At 37.2% G+C, this 15,135-nt stretch overlaps 1 protein-coding gene across 1 annotated transcript in view; it reads left to right on the top strand.

Moving 5' to 3' along the window:
- Positions 1-15,113, top strand: part of LOC149805765 (cap-specific mRNA (nucleoside-2'-O-)-methyltransferase 1-like) — a 132,849-nt gene extending 117,736 nt beyond the window's left edge. The window contains exons 21-22 of the mRNA XM_089950438.1: positions 1,145-1,253; positions 9,439-15,113. Of these exons, the coding sequence (XP_089806564.1) occupies positions 1,145-1,253; positions 9,439-9,580 (251 nt within the window). The 3' untranslated portion in view covers positions 9,581-15,113. The remainder of the gene's footprint in view (positions 1-1,144; positions 1,254-9,438) is intronic.
- Positions 15,114-15,135: the final 22 nt, after the last annotated feature.

Consider the following 15,135-nt stretch of genomic DNA (forward strand, 5'->3'; position numbering starts at 1 on the left):
ATATGTTTACAAATTTATTAAAAGGAAAAGGAGGAATAAATATGCGAATTTAAAAGAAAAGCACAAAACTCATTTTTAGGGGGAGTTGTGGTAATATAAGGTATTAACATTCTGTTGCTACAAATGGTCTGACAGTTACAGGTCACCTAAGGTCAGCTCCAGGCTCTCACTCAGTTGTAACCCTATATGCCTTATGATAACATTAGCGTGAGAAACCAGTGTGCGTGTGTTTTCTGTTTTGAGTTAGTAGCAATCTAGCCATTAAAGTAGTTAGACCAAACTATGTTTTGTGTTACTTAGCAAAACATAACATTTTATACTGCAGACTTGTCTACAATATTCAACAGGATAAAAACTATATTATGCCTTGTGTGACATGATGACACAGCACTGTATATAATAAATTATGTAAGTCATTAAAACTTAAGTCATAAGAAAACAGTAGAATAAAAATTTTAACTATTTGACTGAACTCTTATTCTTCCGAACATTTTAGATATTGATATAAAACTATAAAACCACTAACATAAGAGAAATTAATGGTAATTATCAAAATGAGTATTTGTGTCATAATTGCAATGTTTCAAACAAATAAGGACTTTTATTCTAGCAAGAGTTCTTTGTCAAGATAGATGCATTGTTCACACTTGGCAAACTGTTAAAAGTCTTCAAAATAAGGAAAATGATACTGGTCATTTGACAGACAGATCCAAGTAAAACTGAATTGGTCTTTTAAATTATCAGCATTTATAAGCCCATTATCAGCATTTGTAAGCCTTTCTGTCATGCCTGTTTACCTTTGCTAACATCTTTTCAAAAACTTTGTTCTCCCTTTTCTCAAGTTCCCATGACTGTTTATGGTCCTAAGTTTAAAAATGATTTTATAGTGTCGGTGGTGCACAAGTCTAGCAGGTATGAAGATTGTATGACATCTAAGAGTAGTTGGTAATTTGAAATCTATACAAATATAAATAAAGGTATGTTTCAAGACTTGTCTAGACACTAGTCATTACTTCTTTGCTCCAGGCTTAGTTACCTGCATTATGGTAACACTGAGTTTAACATTTTCCTCATTTTAAAGTAAGATGGTTCATTGCTTAAGACTAAACAGAATATTATGTCCTTTAAATTAAACTATTTTCAGAGCCCTGGACAATTCAGTGGAGTAGATCCAGTCAAAGAAAATACTTTTTCAACACTCGGACAAACAAATCAGACTTCCACTGTCCCCCAGACAGCATAGCAAGTGTCAGGTGAGAGATTTATGGGTTGGAAGTGGAGTGGGGATGAAATTGGGATGTCAGTATTGAGTCATTAAACAAAGATGTGGGTTAAAGTCTGTGAACTGATCTAACTGACCTGTAGGTACCTTGACATTTGACCTTGGTGCTTTGCCTTTATCTTGCATGGATTAACATCTCCAAACTCATACTGACCTATAGGTACCTTGACATTTGACCTTGGTGCTTTGCCTTTATCTTGCATGAATTAACTCTCCAAACTCACATGCTACATACTGACCTTACTGACCTGTAGGTACCTTGACATTTGACCTTTGCCTTTTGTTCTACCTTTAGTTTGCATAATGGAATATTATGTTGTTATACAAATATACAATCAGAGATGTGAAACTTGATGTCTGTGACATCAGGAGACAAGAGTACTTCAGAAGGTACATCATACACCCAGCTCATATTTAACAGTACTCTCTGTAGGCATTTGCAATTTATGTCTTAATTCACACATTGGTCAGTATGTTTATGTGATCTTTTAACCCTAGGGCAAGCCATTTATAAAGTTAGTTGATGGTGCAGAACAGAAACAAACATTTTTTTTCCTCGGGCTTTTATGATTTTGATTTTTTTATCCTAATATCTAAAACTTTCTTTATTCTCTTAACTGTAGGTCATCAAGAAAGTTGAGTACAAGTATGTGATTCAGTGCTGCTATGTGGTTTGAGTATAATTATGTGATACGAGTATAATTACATGCATTGATGCGTTGAGTATTATTATATGGCCTGAGTATAATTATGTGGTTTGAGTATAATTATGTGGTTTGAGTATTATTATTTGGTTTGAATATAATTATGTGGTATAAGTATGTGGTTTGAGTATAATTATGTGGTTTGAGTATAAAAATGTGGTATGAGTATTATTATATGGCTTGAGTATAATTATGTGGTTTGAATATAATTATGTGGTTTGAATATAATTGAATGGTTTTTAACTCAAGTTATTTTGCAGATATTTCTTCATTATTTGTTTCACAGTGACATTGGCCTTTGATTTTATTACTTAAAATATCAGTATATTTCTTCCTTGCTCTAAGTGCAAGACAAACACAGAGTTACATGCAGAAGCCATTTCTCCTTGAAATATGTTCCACAGACATATTAATGTTAGGAATATATGCCTGGTACCACCCGAATCCAACTCAAACATAATGCATATTCATCAATTTTGTCTATGTCATAAAAGCAGTGGGCAATAACTCTTGCCCAATACCTCACCTTGCCACCACCAGGTGTCACTAGGTTTTAGCTTAGCTTCTGTACTTTTCACTTGATACAGTATACCTCCACAACAATTCACACCAATATAAGTGAAATAATTTGCCATACACCTAGGAATTTGAAATTATTGTGTTTGCAATCAATCCTCTACAGGTTATATAAATTATTTTTACATTTTTTGTAACATTTTGGGTGAATTGACCACATTCTGCAGACTTTGTTTATTTAGACCTAATTTATAAGATGCATCATTCAGCATCTTTTGTGAGCCTTTTAGGGGATGCTGTCCCTTCCCACATTAAAAGTGTGACATTTACAACCATCGCTGTAGTTACTTTAGCAATCTACTGCCTTTGAACAGATTTATTGTCTGATTCAGGAGACAACAAATGCAGTTATTAAATTCAGGCCAGATTTTATCCTTGTTTCCATTTCATGTTTCTACAGGTTTTTCTGTCTCATTACGGGAGTGTCTCCTCATCTTTAGGCAGCACAATCAACATAAGTCTCCAGTGTGTCCAAGCATGGCCTTTGCGCTTGTAAGTATGGGGACATGGGGTAGTTGCTGGATCCATCTTTTAATATGATTTTGTCATCCAGAGTAGTCCTGGATATCCAGCCATCCCAGTTTGGAGACATTATACACTGGTCTTTCCAGCCAACCATGATTATGGCTATGCCTCCATACAACTATGGGGATCTTAGTTACAGAGCTATCAAATCTCACTGTGCCTTCAGTGACATACCCATTTGATGATGGTATTTTATTGAATCTTCCTTTCATCAAAGCATGCCTTTGTCATGGCTGGTACCACCTTCTACACATCAGGCAAGTGTGCCAACCATGTTCTGCCAAACCAACCATCTGTTCAGGGACAACATGTTTGTCTGGCAGACCTGACTAACCATATGCTCACAGCTTATCTACATGGTATGGGACCTTGACTTGTACAGATAATGGCATTGCATCACCTATGCCGCTGGGTATGATTTTTCTGGACATACAAGTCAAACCAAAACAGAACAATACACACAGTGAGTGTGATAATTCTCCCACAAGATAGCCTAGCTCAGATCCAGCCATAGAGTGGACTGGGTTCAGTTTCAAGGCTGCAGATAAAGAAATATACAAGGTGTCATTGGCTTCCAAATGTCCTCCACCCCCTACTGCCATGTATGCCTATAAAGTTAGTATTAGTAAATCTGTTGGGAAGAAAATGTGATCTGGGAATGCAAAGACTTTCTTTTTAGAAAGCCAAGTGCCAGATACATATTCATCTTGCTAGTACAAAAATCACTTTAATGGATCGCATACTGATATCCCAGCTCTGGATTAAAATCTACTAGCAGGTCATATGTCTTTTCCACTGGATTAAAATCTACTAGCAGGTCATATGTCTTTTCCGCTGGATTAAAATCTACTAGCAGGTCATATGTCTTTTCCGCTGGATTAAAATCTACTAGCAGGTCATATGTCTTTTCCGCTGGATTAAAATCTACTAGCAGGTCATATGTCTTTTCCACTGGCTTATAAAGTGTATAAGAATATATTCCATGTATCTTGAAGCCAATTCAAAATGTTGTCGCCATGTCTTTGATGCTTGACATGATTGATTGGCAGTATAAGGCAGCGAACATACCTGGGAGGTAACAGCTCAAATTGCTTGAATTAATAACAAGACAGCCCACCATTCACTGGTCATTGACCTGACTGCCTCTGCTAATCTTGACCTCATACAATGTGACACATATTTGCAAACCTGTTGCTCAAGCCACATCAGACCTTAGAATTATCAATGAGAACTTTTGGCTTGCAATTACTCTTTGAGGGCAAAATTGCAGATGTTCAGAGGCAGGCAGCTAAGGAACTGCCCCTCCAAGTTGCCACCCAACCCACACAGGCTTTTAGGACCAATCTGCCCCTGCCACAGTGGAGGGATAAGAAGTGGGCTAGAGTCAAGATATTTTTTCATTCAACCATTCAGTTCAGAACCCAGCATAAGGTCAGAAGGCAACAACCTAACCAGTTTAGGAGGCAGCCTTACAGAGGAGGCAAGAAAGCAAGTTTCTTTGCCTAGAAACTTCCAAATGCTTGACTTCAACCTGCCAACTCCACCACCTGCAGACAGCCTGCTAGTGTGTTCCCAATACCTACAATTTCAGTTTCACTGGATCACTCTATTTCCTCAGATGAATGGGTGATTCAAGTCATTTCGGAGGAGCTTTGGGCTTTATTTATCCAGCATCTCCAATTTCCTCCTCTTTGCCTTTTCACTTTCTTACCATAATATCAGGAGAAGAACATTTTTCAAATGGGTGGTGGAGATCTCTAGGGTTTTATTCCAGGTACTTTCTTATCCAAAAGCTGAACAGCCAATTGAGGCCAATAATTGATCTGTGTCACCTCAAATAATAGATTATGCCACTGAAATTCAAGATGGAGATGGCAAGATCAGTATGTCTCCATCAGAAGGGATAGGTTTGATATCAGTCTCAATTTGAGCAATGCATATTTTCTCATCCCTATCCATCCCACATCACAGAAATGTCTCCATTTTGCTTACTGCAATCAGTTTCAAGTCCTGCTCTCCAGCCTAAACATCAGCCACTGAGCTTTCACAAATGTCATGGATGTGATGGCAGCGTACTTGGAAAAGATCCACCAAATTCATATGGTAAGTTTCTTCAAGGGCAGAAATTATTTCACTTTTGAATCACATAGGTTTTCTAGTTAACTGGGAAAGTTCAATCATATTCCATCCCAGCAGTTTTTCCATCTTGGTATGGAATTGCTCACCAACCTTAATCTGGTACGGCTTCCTCACATTCACAAAGTATGGATCATTTAACTTATTGAGTACATTTCAACAGTTCAAACAGGACACGGAATTCGGCAAGAGAGTTCTTGCAATTCTGATTATTCACTGTGGTGTCAGACTTGATCCTTCTTGGATGTCTGTTTATGTACCCCTTACAGATGACCTTGCTGGTCCATTGGTGCCTCTTTTCAAGTCTCTTCAATCAAAAAGTCATGATCACACATGAGGTATGGTCACTCCTGCATCAGAGATGCATCACATGTTGGCTTATGATGGGAATCCCTCTGAAGAAGCCCAAATGGAAATGACAGTGTGCACTGTATGTTTGTGGTGCCCAGCTGTTGCCAGACTTCATTATGCTCAGCAGCATATGGAAGCCAGTAGTTGACCTCTCCACATCAACCTTTTCACAATGAAGGCTGTCATTTGTACCTGGAAGGAACTGAAAAAGTCCTAATTATGTAAGACAACTCTGTTGTAGCAACCTACTTCCTCAAGCAAAGGGAGGACATTCTGATTTGGCCCTTTCTTTGTTGTTTTGACCAGCTCCATGTCCACATACAAATAAGGAAATTACTAGCAGTCTCACTGTCCAGGCTGACACTGTTTCCATAATAGATCAAATCATTCATAAAGTATGGTTTCTCTGTCAGTCAGTCTTTCTTCAGAATTGCAAAGTTGTCCACCTTTGTCTCTCCAGTTCAGGACCCACCGCTTAGGCCATAGATGCACTGTCAATCATTTGGAAGAGGATGAGGGTCTCTGCCTACCCTCCCACAGACCTGGTAACAAAAATGACCCAGAAGCTGAGGGGTCAGAACTGCAAGAAAATTCTGATAGTCCCTCTCAGATGGAACAAATCTTGGGTGACCAGTCTACTTGATCTAGTGCTAGATCTGTCCAGGAAGATTCTGGCCAAGCTAAATCTTATCAAAAAGGCATGATTGCAGATATTGCATCCCTGCTTAAACCATCTTCTTGTTTGGACAGCCTTGCAAGAGAAAGAATTTAACCCTTTAACTGTGGCAAAAAGGCCCTCCTTTCTGAACGCTTATGAGAGACAGTAGTAGGTTTTCAGTAACTGGTGCAGAGTAATTGACATCATCTCTTTAAGTGCTTCATTCCCTCAACTGGCTAACTTTTTTCTCTGGCTCTACAAGAGAAACAGTTGTCCCAAGTCACCATGAATGGCTAATGCTACATAATATTGAAGCATTCAGGCATCATGTCAGACACAGTATCGGTCAAAATAAAGATTTATCAGACCTTTTAGCCAATCCTTTACCCAGTTTCCAAAATGTTCAGATAAAGTTAAGCCTTTAGCCCATGCTTTGTATCCTAGAGAACATGCTTCCTGATAGCATTAGCCTCTGCATGCAGGATGTGAAAGTTTCTTGCCCTTTCCATTGACCCATACTCTCTTCAGATGGGATGGTTCAGTGATCCTCCTGAAACAACCAGGCTTTGCAGCCATAAATAGGTTGCCGTTAGTCGGTTATCCGAGAATAGTAATCAATAAGAGATTGCCCTTTGTCTATCTGAGATAGACAGAAAGGACAGTTTCATCTTTTTAGTGAGGCTGGATTCAGGAGGTAGCAGGCTTATATCCTTCATGTTATTTTTATCAGAGAATGTATTTGAAGGAGAAATAATTTAGTTAAAAGTTTGCTTTTTATAAAGCCCACATTAGTGGGAAGCAAGACAAAGGAGTCACTTTTCTGACATAGGTGGCAGCAACAATAGTGGCCCAAGTCCATGTTAATGGAAAGCAAAACATAGCAGTCACTTTACAGCAACACCAGTGGTAACATTGTCATCAGTTCGTTATCGTTTGGGTTCAAGTTTTTCATTTGCATATATTTTCTAAACCCCTTTTGGATCATACCCAGGTTGAAGCATCATGCAACTAACACAATTAATTCTGTGACATGCAAGCCCACCACAGTAACCTTGGGGTCATGGTCAGTCATATAGAATTTTGTCTCAATGTTTTGATTAAAGTTTTTCAGTTTGCTAATATTTGCTAAACTCCTTGATAGATTCTCATCATGCATGGCTTTAATCATTACAATGTTAAAACAGTTCATTCTGCTACATGTTCATTTACCCTATGAACTATAGATAATTTTCAGTACGTTTTTCCTACAGTTTCCATTTGCTTTCATTTTCTGAACCCAATGATGAATCATTTTTATGCTTAGGATGAATCAGTATGGAGCAATGAAACTCATTCTGTGGCATGCTTACTCAAACTCTTGACCTTGGGGTCAAGTTCTCACATTTTAGATTTTAGACTTTTTTGTTCAAAATAAAAATGATGCCATTCAAACATCTTTACAATTTTGTTATTGCTATTTTTGCTGAATGGATGGTCATATCAGCATGGAGTTTTCACTAAAAGACTCACAATGTCTGGTTGGTCTGTCATAATTACATGTATATGGTCTTAAATAACAGGAAAAAGTAAAACCAACAAGGTTTCTAAAACTTAACAAATAATTTAATTCTCTAAGTTATAAAATGAAAATTTAGAGGAACTTAAAATATTATGCTTTAAATCACAAAAAAATCCTAAAAGGTTCCACACAAGCTCAAAAGAACTGAGTATTCCAAATGAATTTCAGGTGCTGAATATGCTGATGTACCAGTAAACTTTTAATGTGCTAAAGTGCCAACAGTCTTCATGTATCACAATTGCATTGTCCAAAACTCCTCTGAATGAATTCACAATAATCCCAGAATAATATTTTAGTCCCAAGTCAATTAGCACTTTAAACTCCTCTGCATGAATTCACAATAATCCCAGAATAATATTTTAGTCTCAAGTCAATGAGCACTTTGTAATCCCAATGAATAATCCATACAAATGATTCCTCTCAAATAATATCTAAACACATTATCTGCACACTGATATTAAAACAAGAAAATAGAAAAATATGACTGAAATAATTTTCCATTTCCATGTCTGTATATACACCCTTATGGCTCTACATCTCAATATTTTCTAAATCGATTTCCATCGCAATACCTCCCACCTGACATATTTCAAAATAACTCACATTGCAACAGGATCCACCTGACTTGATCATTCAAAAGGAAATTGCTGCAAACTTGTCAACAGGTTCATTATTACAGTTGATTTTAAAAGTTTTAAACACCTGTGTATAACTCATATGCAATCCTCGGTCATGCACCAAAAGTAGAAACACAATATAGATACAGACATGACAGGTCCAAAATGAAAATGGTGTTATCTAATGTCATTGTTTGATTCCAAGGCTCGGTAGCAAGGATACGTGGGAAAGCCTGCCAGTAGCTTCTCATGGGTCAGTGGTTCTTCCCTGGGTTTTCCAAGGTTCTTCCTCCACCAGTTATACTGGCCGCCATGTATAGCCTATCTTGTGCTGAAAAATGGCGTTAAACCCTAGAACAACAACAACAACAACAGTCTAATGTCAAATATGACCACCAAAGCAGCCATCTTAAAAAATCCTGTTTTCTTTATTCTTCTTAAAAGGAAGTCATCTTGGCATAGGGCTTTCACTAAAGCTTAAGAAGTTCAGTTGATCTTGAATGAAAAAGATGTCTATCTGACATCTAAAATGGCCACCACAGAGGACATCTTGAAAGTTCTATGATCACTACTCCTCCATGATGGATGTTATGGTTGTTGGATTTTCACCAAATATTATAATGTTTAGTTGATCCAAAATAAAAATGGTTCCTGACTTGACATCCAATATGGTGACCATGGTAGCCATTTTGAAAGTCTTGTTATCACTATTCCACCTCAATAAAAAAATTGTATCAGCATGAACTTTTCACCACAATTTGTTGTCTAGTTGGTCCCAAAAGAAAATAAAGTGCTAATCTTATATTAAATATGGCAGCCACTATGGCCGGCTTGAAGATCTTGCTATTGTTACTCCTCCAAAATAGATTTTCATATTGATATGGGGTTTTCTTTTTGGACTATAGAGCATCAGTCCTGCAAGGGACTCTTGTTTATTGAAGCAGTTAAAATTTTATGATAAATGGAGGCATAATTTAATGAGACTCCTCAAAGAAATAAACATGCATGGAGAATTTTTTCTGTTTTCACAGGGAAAGCAAGCTAAAGAGCTACCACTGGGTATGGGATGAGGGGGTCAAACTGTTGGACCAGCAGGTGTGTAAGGAGGATGACTCCAAATTGTCCAAGGTTGTAGTGCTTGACCACATTCACAGGCTGTTGCCCCAGAGGTAAACCAGGCCACACCAGGATATGGTCCCTTGAGACATCTGGCAGCTTATAAATGTTTTGTTAAAATTTGTAAACGTTTGTTCCCAATGGAAGGAGTGTTGTTTTTAATACCATATACTCCTGTCGGCAGTGTTTTTGGTGTGCTGTTGGTGCATGCAATCTGACATGGAGCTCATTCTTGTGTCACTGCTAGAACTGTTCAGAATGTCTAAATGATGACATCTCATTTACAGTGACATGAAAATTAATGTAAGGATTTTTTATATGGATGAATGTGAGTAAAGCTGAATGGAGAAAGTTCCTCTGTGTCTACCATGTGTTTTTTTGATCAAATATAATTTCTTCTAGTTCCTTTTTTCTTGTCATTCATCCTAGTGTGGATGTAAAAAATATAGTAGCCATCTGCACTGTGGGTATAAAAATGAAGTGCCCATTTGCTGCAGATTGATTTCTTTTTCAATTACAGTTTATATTGTGAAGCAAATGTTTTTTAAATTTTATATATATATATATATATATATATAGTATAAAAAGTATGGTGAACTACAGTCCTTTCAAGTGCACTGGATCTAGCAAGGGAATACGTGTATCAGGGATTGATTAAGATCAATGTATTAAACTGACTACGAGCAGCGCAAAACTAGTATCTAAATAGCCTAAGCACGTTTGACTCTTATTGAGGCTTTTTCAAAGGCAAATACAAAACATAGACAAGACAAACAAATAGAACACAAAAAGTGTTGTGTTTTCAAAACTTTACATGGCTGTTTCTACAGGAATTAAACCTTTAAATGTATTATGTGTCAGCTAGCTTATTTCAACTTGTTGCACATGCTGGAAAATATTTTTATTGACATAGAAATTGATGAGCCTTAACAACATGTTGTTTTATGTAAATTTATGTAAGCACAAATTATATCCCAGATATCCAAAACCAGGAAAGAAAAGGAATCTTACTAGATATGCCACCTTAGAACATTTAAACCAAGTGGTTTAAACCAAGAAGACTAGAAAAAGACAGCCATGCACAAATAAAATTATCTTTTGCAGCCGACACATTTTCTTTTAAATAATTCTCCAGATTTGCTTAATAGCCTATAATTACTACTGTAACAATGAAATATCCGGGATGTAGTTTGTGCTTACATAAATTTACAAAAAAACAACAGATGTCATTGTGGCTCATCGATTTCTAGGTCAATAAAAGCAATTGAAAAAAATAGTGGCAAATGAAGTTAATAAGACTATATTATTATCCTTTACTGTAGAACTAAATGGGCAATATTTTTGATCACTTTGGCAACATGAATCTTCACAGTAGAACATTTTTTGTCCAAAAAACTATAGCTTGACGGTATATGAAAATTAAAGGGTACAAAAATAACATGAAATATAAGGTAGTGTTATTTTAATGGCTTGTTGTCATAAATCCCCTATTTTTCCCACCACCAACCCTGCTCCCTCTTCCCATCCTACTGATGGAATTACCCAGGGTCCAGAACTTAATATTCATTACACATTCATATGATGTGCCTTATTGCCATGTACAAAGACACACAAAAAGAAACAATGTCTCAAGTCCATGTACAAAGACACACAAAAAGAAACAATGTGTCAAGTCCATGTACAAAGACACAAAAAGAAACAATATCTCAAGTCCATGTACAAAGACACGCAAAAAGAAACAATGTCTCAAGTCCATGTACAAAGACACAAAAAGAAACAATGTTTCAAGTCTGTGTACAAAGAAACAAGAAAAGAAACAATGTTTCAAGTATGTGTACAAAGAAACAAGAAAAAAAACAATGTTTCAAGTCCATGTACAAAGAATCAAAAAGTAGAAACAATGTCTGGAGTCTATATGCAAAGAAACAAAAAACAAAACAATGTCTTGAGTTCATGTACAAAGAAACAAGAAAGACCAATGTCACTCATTATACTTTTATAACTGGAAGGGAGACAAAGTCTAACTGTAAGAGCACAGAATTGAACCCAGTTTGTCTGTTTACCAGTCAGACACAGATACCACTAGACAAAATTATCCAGACTAGCTAGTCATTTAATAAGCAGTCTCATATCTATATCGCTACACTCCTACCTACTTATTCAACATTTATCATCAGCTGTCACTCAGATTCACCTCCCAGAGTGATGAAAACCCATTTACAGCCAGGCTACGAGAACTGAGAGTTGGAAAATCCTCAAAAGCTAAGCAGAGGGTAGACAAAGTGTAACTGTCATGGTTGGGAACCAAATCTGGCTTATCTGTCATGCCACAGACAGACAGGTGCACAAACCACTAGAATAAAAGGTCAAGACCAGCTAGGCTTCTTAGTAAGTGGCCTCATTTACTTAGACTGCTATACTTCATTTGCCTTACTTTGGCATTCATGCTTAGATGTCATCCATGTTTACCTCAGAGCACTCAAAATCCATTTTCAACCAGACCACTGGCTACCGAGTCAAACTAAACCTCAATTGTAACATGAGGGGAGACAGTCTAACTGTCCTTGTCATGAGCACAGACAGGCACACACATCATTAGAGTAAAAGCCTGGTCAAGCTGGCTGGTACAGTCAGGCACACACACCATTAGAGTAAAAGTCTGGTCAAGCTGGCTGGTACATAGATACGATGTCGTAGCCTCAACTTGATTTGTTGTGGTTGAGGCTACGAACCGATCCCATATCATGTAATGGAGCAAAAAAAATCATCACTAAAGTCAGAAAAACAAACAGTGTAGAAATCAACTACATAAGTATAATCATGTTGTGAAAGAGGTTTGGCTTATTTTGAATTTATTAAGCCCTTAAATGATAAAATAAATTGGCATGGTTACTCTAACCTTATCCTGTCCACCATGACAGATAACGAGATACTCTTGCCGTGACCCCTTTCCTATGTAAGGCTTGCCAGACCATATTTTGGATATTCTACGCTATATTATTATCAATCAAGTGGCGAATAATCGCTTCTTGGTGGAATTTCAAAGTTGCCAATAAACTGTATTTACTTTTAAAGCGCAGAATTTCTGACCCAAACAGCGCCAAATTTTTACTACGATTTGTTTACATTTCCAAATAAGGCGTCAATGTCTTTATATGACACACAAACAAACGAGGCTGAGAACGGAAGTAATCATTATTGAAATAATATGGCGGACGATCTAAACGAAAATGTCGGCTAAAAAAGGTAAACGAGATTTTACAACTATTTCTAAAATGATTTTCGATACTTCTGGCATTAAATAAGAGGACTACTCAATTTATTGGATTATATGCAAGGAATACGTTTAAAGTTTTATTATTAGGCTAAAAGAGCGCCGGGTGTGAATCACACCCAGCTTGCTCCATTAACATGTATATGCTCATGTTAGTACCCTGTCCACGAGGTACGAGTAAGGGTATTAATATTAGTACTAGCTGGTACAGTCAGCCACACACCATTAGAATAAAAGCCTGGTCAAGCTGGCTGGTACAGTCAGGCACACACCATTAGAGTAAAAGTTTGGTCAAGCTGGCTGGTACAGTCAGGCACACACCATTAGAGTAAAAGTTTGGTCAAGCTGGCTGGTACAGTCAGGCACACACCATTAGAGTAAAAGTTTGGTCAAGCTGGCTGGTATAGTCAGGCACACACCATTAGAGTAAACGTTTGGTCAAGCTGGTTGGTACAGTCAGGCACTCACCATTAGAGTAAAAGTTTGGTCAAGCTGGCTGGTACAGTCAGGTACACACCATTATAGTAAAAGTTTGGTCAAGCTGGCTGGTACAGTCAGGTACACACCATTAGAGTAAAAGTTTGGTCAAGCTGGCTGGTACAGTCAGGCACACACCATTAGAGTAAAAGTTTGGTCAAGCTGGCTGGTATAGTCAGGCACACACCATTAGAGTAAACGTTTGGTCAAGCTGGCTGGTACAGTCAGGCACTCACCGTTATAGTAAAAGTTTGGTCAAGCTGGCTGGTACAGTCAGGCACACACCATTAGAGTAAAAGTTTGGTCAAGCTGGCTGGTACAGTCAGGCACACACCATTATAGTAAAAGTTTGGTCAAGCTGGCTGGTACAGTCAGGCACACACCATTAGAGTAAAAGTTTGGTCAAGCTGGCTGGTATAGTCAGGCACACACCATTAGAGTAAAAGTTTGGTCAAGCTGGCTGGTACAGTCAGGCACACACCATTATAGTAAAAGTTTGGTCAAGCTGGCTGATATAGTCGGGCACACACCATTAGAGTAAAAGTTTGGTCAAGCTGGCTGGTACAGTCAGGCACACACCATTGGAATAAAAGTCTGGTCAAGCTGGCTGGTACAGTCAGGCACATACACCATTATAGTAAAAGTCTGGTCAAGCATGTTGGTTTATAAGTGGCCTCAGGCTGTAGTTTCATTTATTTTCTTGTGCCATAATTTTCATGGTTCATTGAAAAAGAATGTTTTCGTGGGTATTTAAATTAACTATTTTGCCTGTTAAAATTTAAATATTTTTTGGTAATTAATTTCATGGACTAACCTTTGCAATTACCTTTCAGAAAAAAACCATGCCAACAATAAACTGTGGTTGCCTCAGTGGCAAAAACAATACTACAGCCTGTAAGAGTACATATCAAACACTTGCCAGCAGCCAGCAACACACAGATTCTTTAAAACACTGTCCGTTAAGTTGCACCATCATTAGTTTCTGATAATTGTGGCATTAACACAGTGGCTAAAGAGTGGTAAAATTCAACTTAAACCCCAACTGCTTCAGATAATGTCATCATTCTACATGTGAACCAAACACTTAACCAACTGGCCATTGCTCAAAACAGTTAGCAAGCAGTGTCAACACTGTTCAGAGCTTTCAAAATGTAAAGAAGCTAGATAAATTGGAAAACGATGGAACTTTCTGTTTGAGCCCGTTTGGTTTATGAACTTCAGCCACTAGACTTCAGTGAAAACCTCATCAACAAAGTCAGTACATGCTGAATGTATAATTGCAGTTCACACAAAAATGTGTGAAAGATCAAACATAAATATCCATGGCTTTGAGTATGCTGGATTTGTTTACTTCAACAATTTAAAGATTATTTACCTGCCCAGCATTTGTATACTAGTAAACTTGATTGACATAATGTTGATTTATTGGTTTTGCCTAAAAATCTCTGAAGGGAGACCTTCAGTACACTGCAGTAATTAGTGTATATCCCTAGTATTTCATTAGTAATTAGTGTATATACCTAGTGTTTCATTAGTAATTGGTGTATATACCTAGTGTTTCGTTAATAATTAGTGTATATATCTAGTGTTTCATTAGTAATTAGTGTATATACCTCGTATTTCACTAGTAATCATGTTACAAGCAATAGTTTCATTATGTTAAATTTATGTTATTCATTGAAATTGGGAATGCATGGATAAAATGAGAAATACTTTCATGAGGTTTTAAATTTTTCATCCAGTTTCAAAAGAATCAATGTGAGGACATATTAGATGTAATTTTCATGTATTAGTATCATTATTCTTTCTTTCATTTTCAGTAATAGAAGTGTTTGAATACATTGTGCTTTTTCTTGTTTGT

This window comes from Sinohyriopsis cumingii, chromosome 2, assembly GCF_028554795.1.
Source record: "Sinohyriopsis cumingii isolate HCF-2022 chromosome 2, ASM2855479v2, whole genome shotgun sequence".
Lineage (NCBI taxonomy): Eukaryota > Metazoa > Mollusca > Bivalvia > Unionida > Unionidae > Sinohyriopsis > Sinohyriopsis cumingii.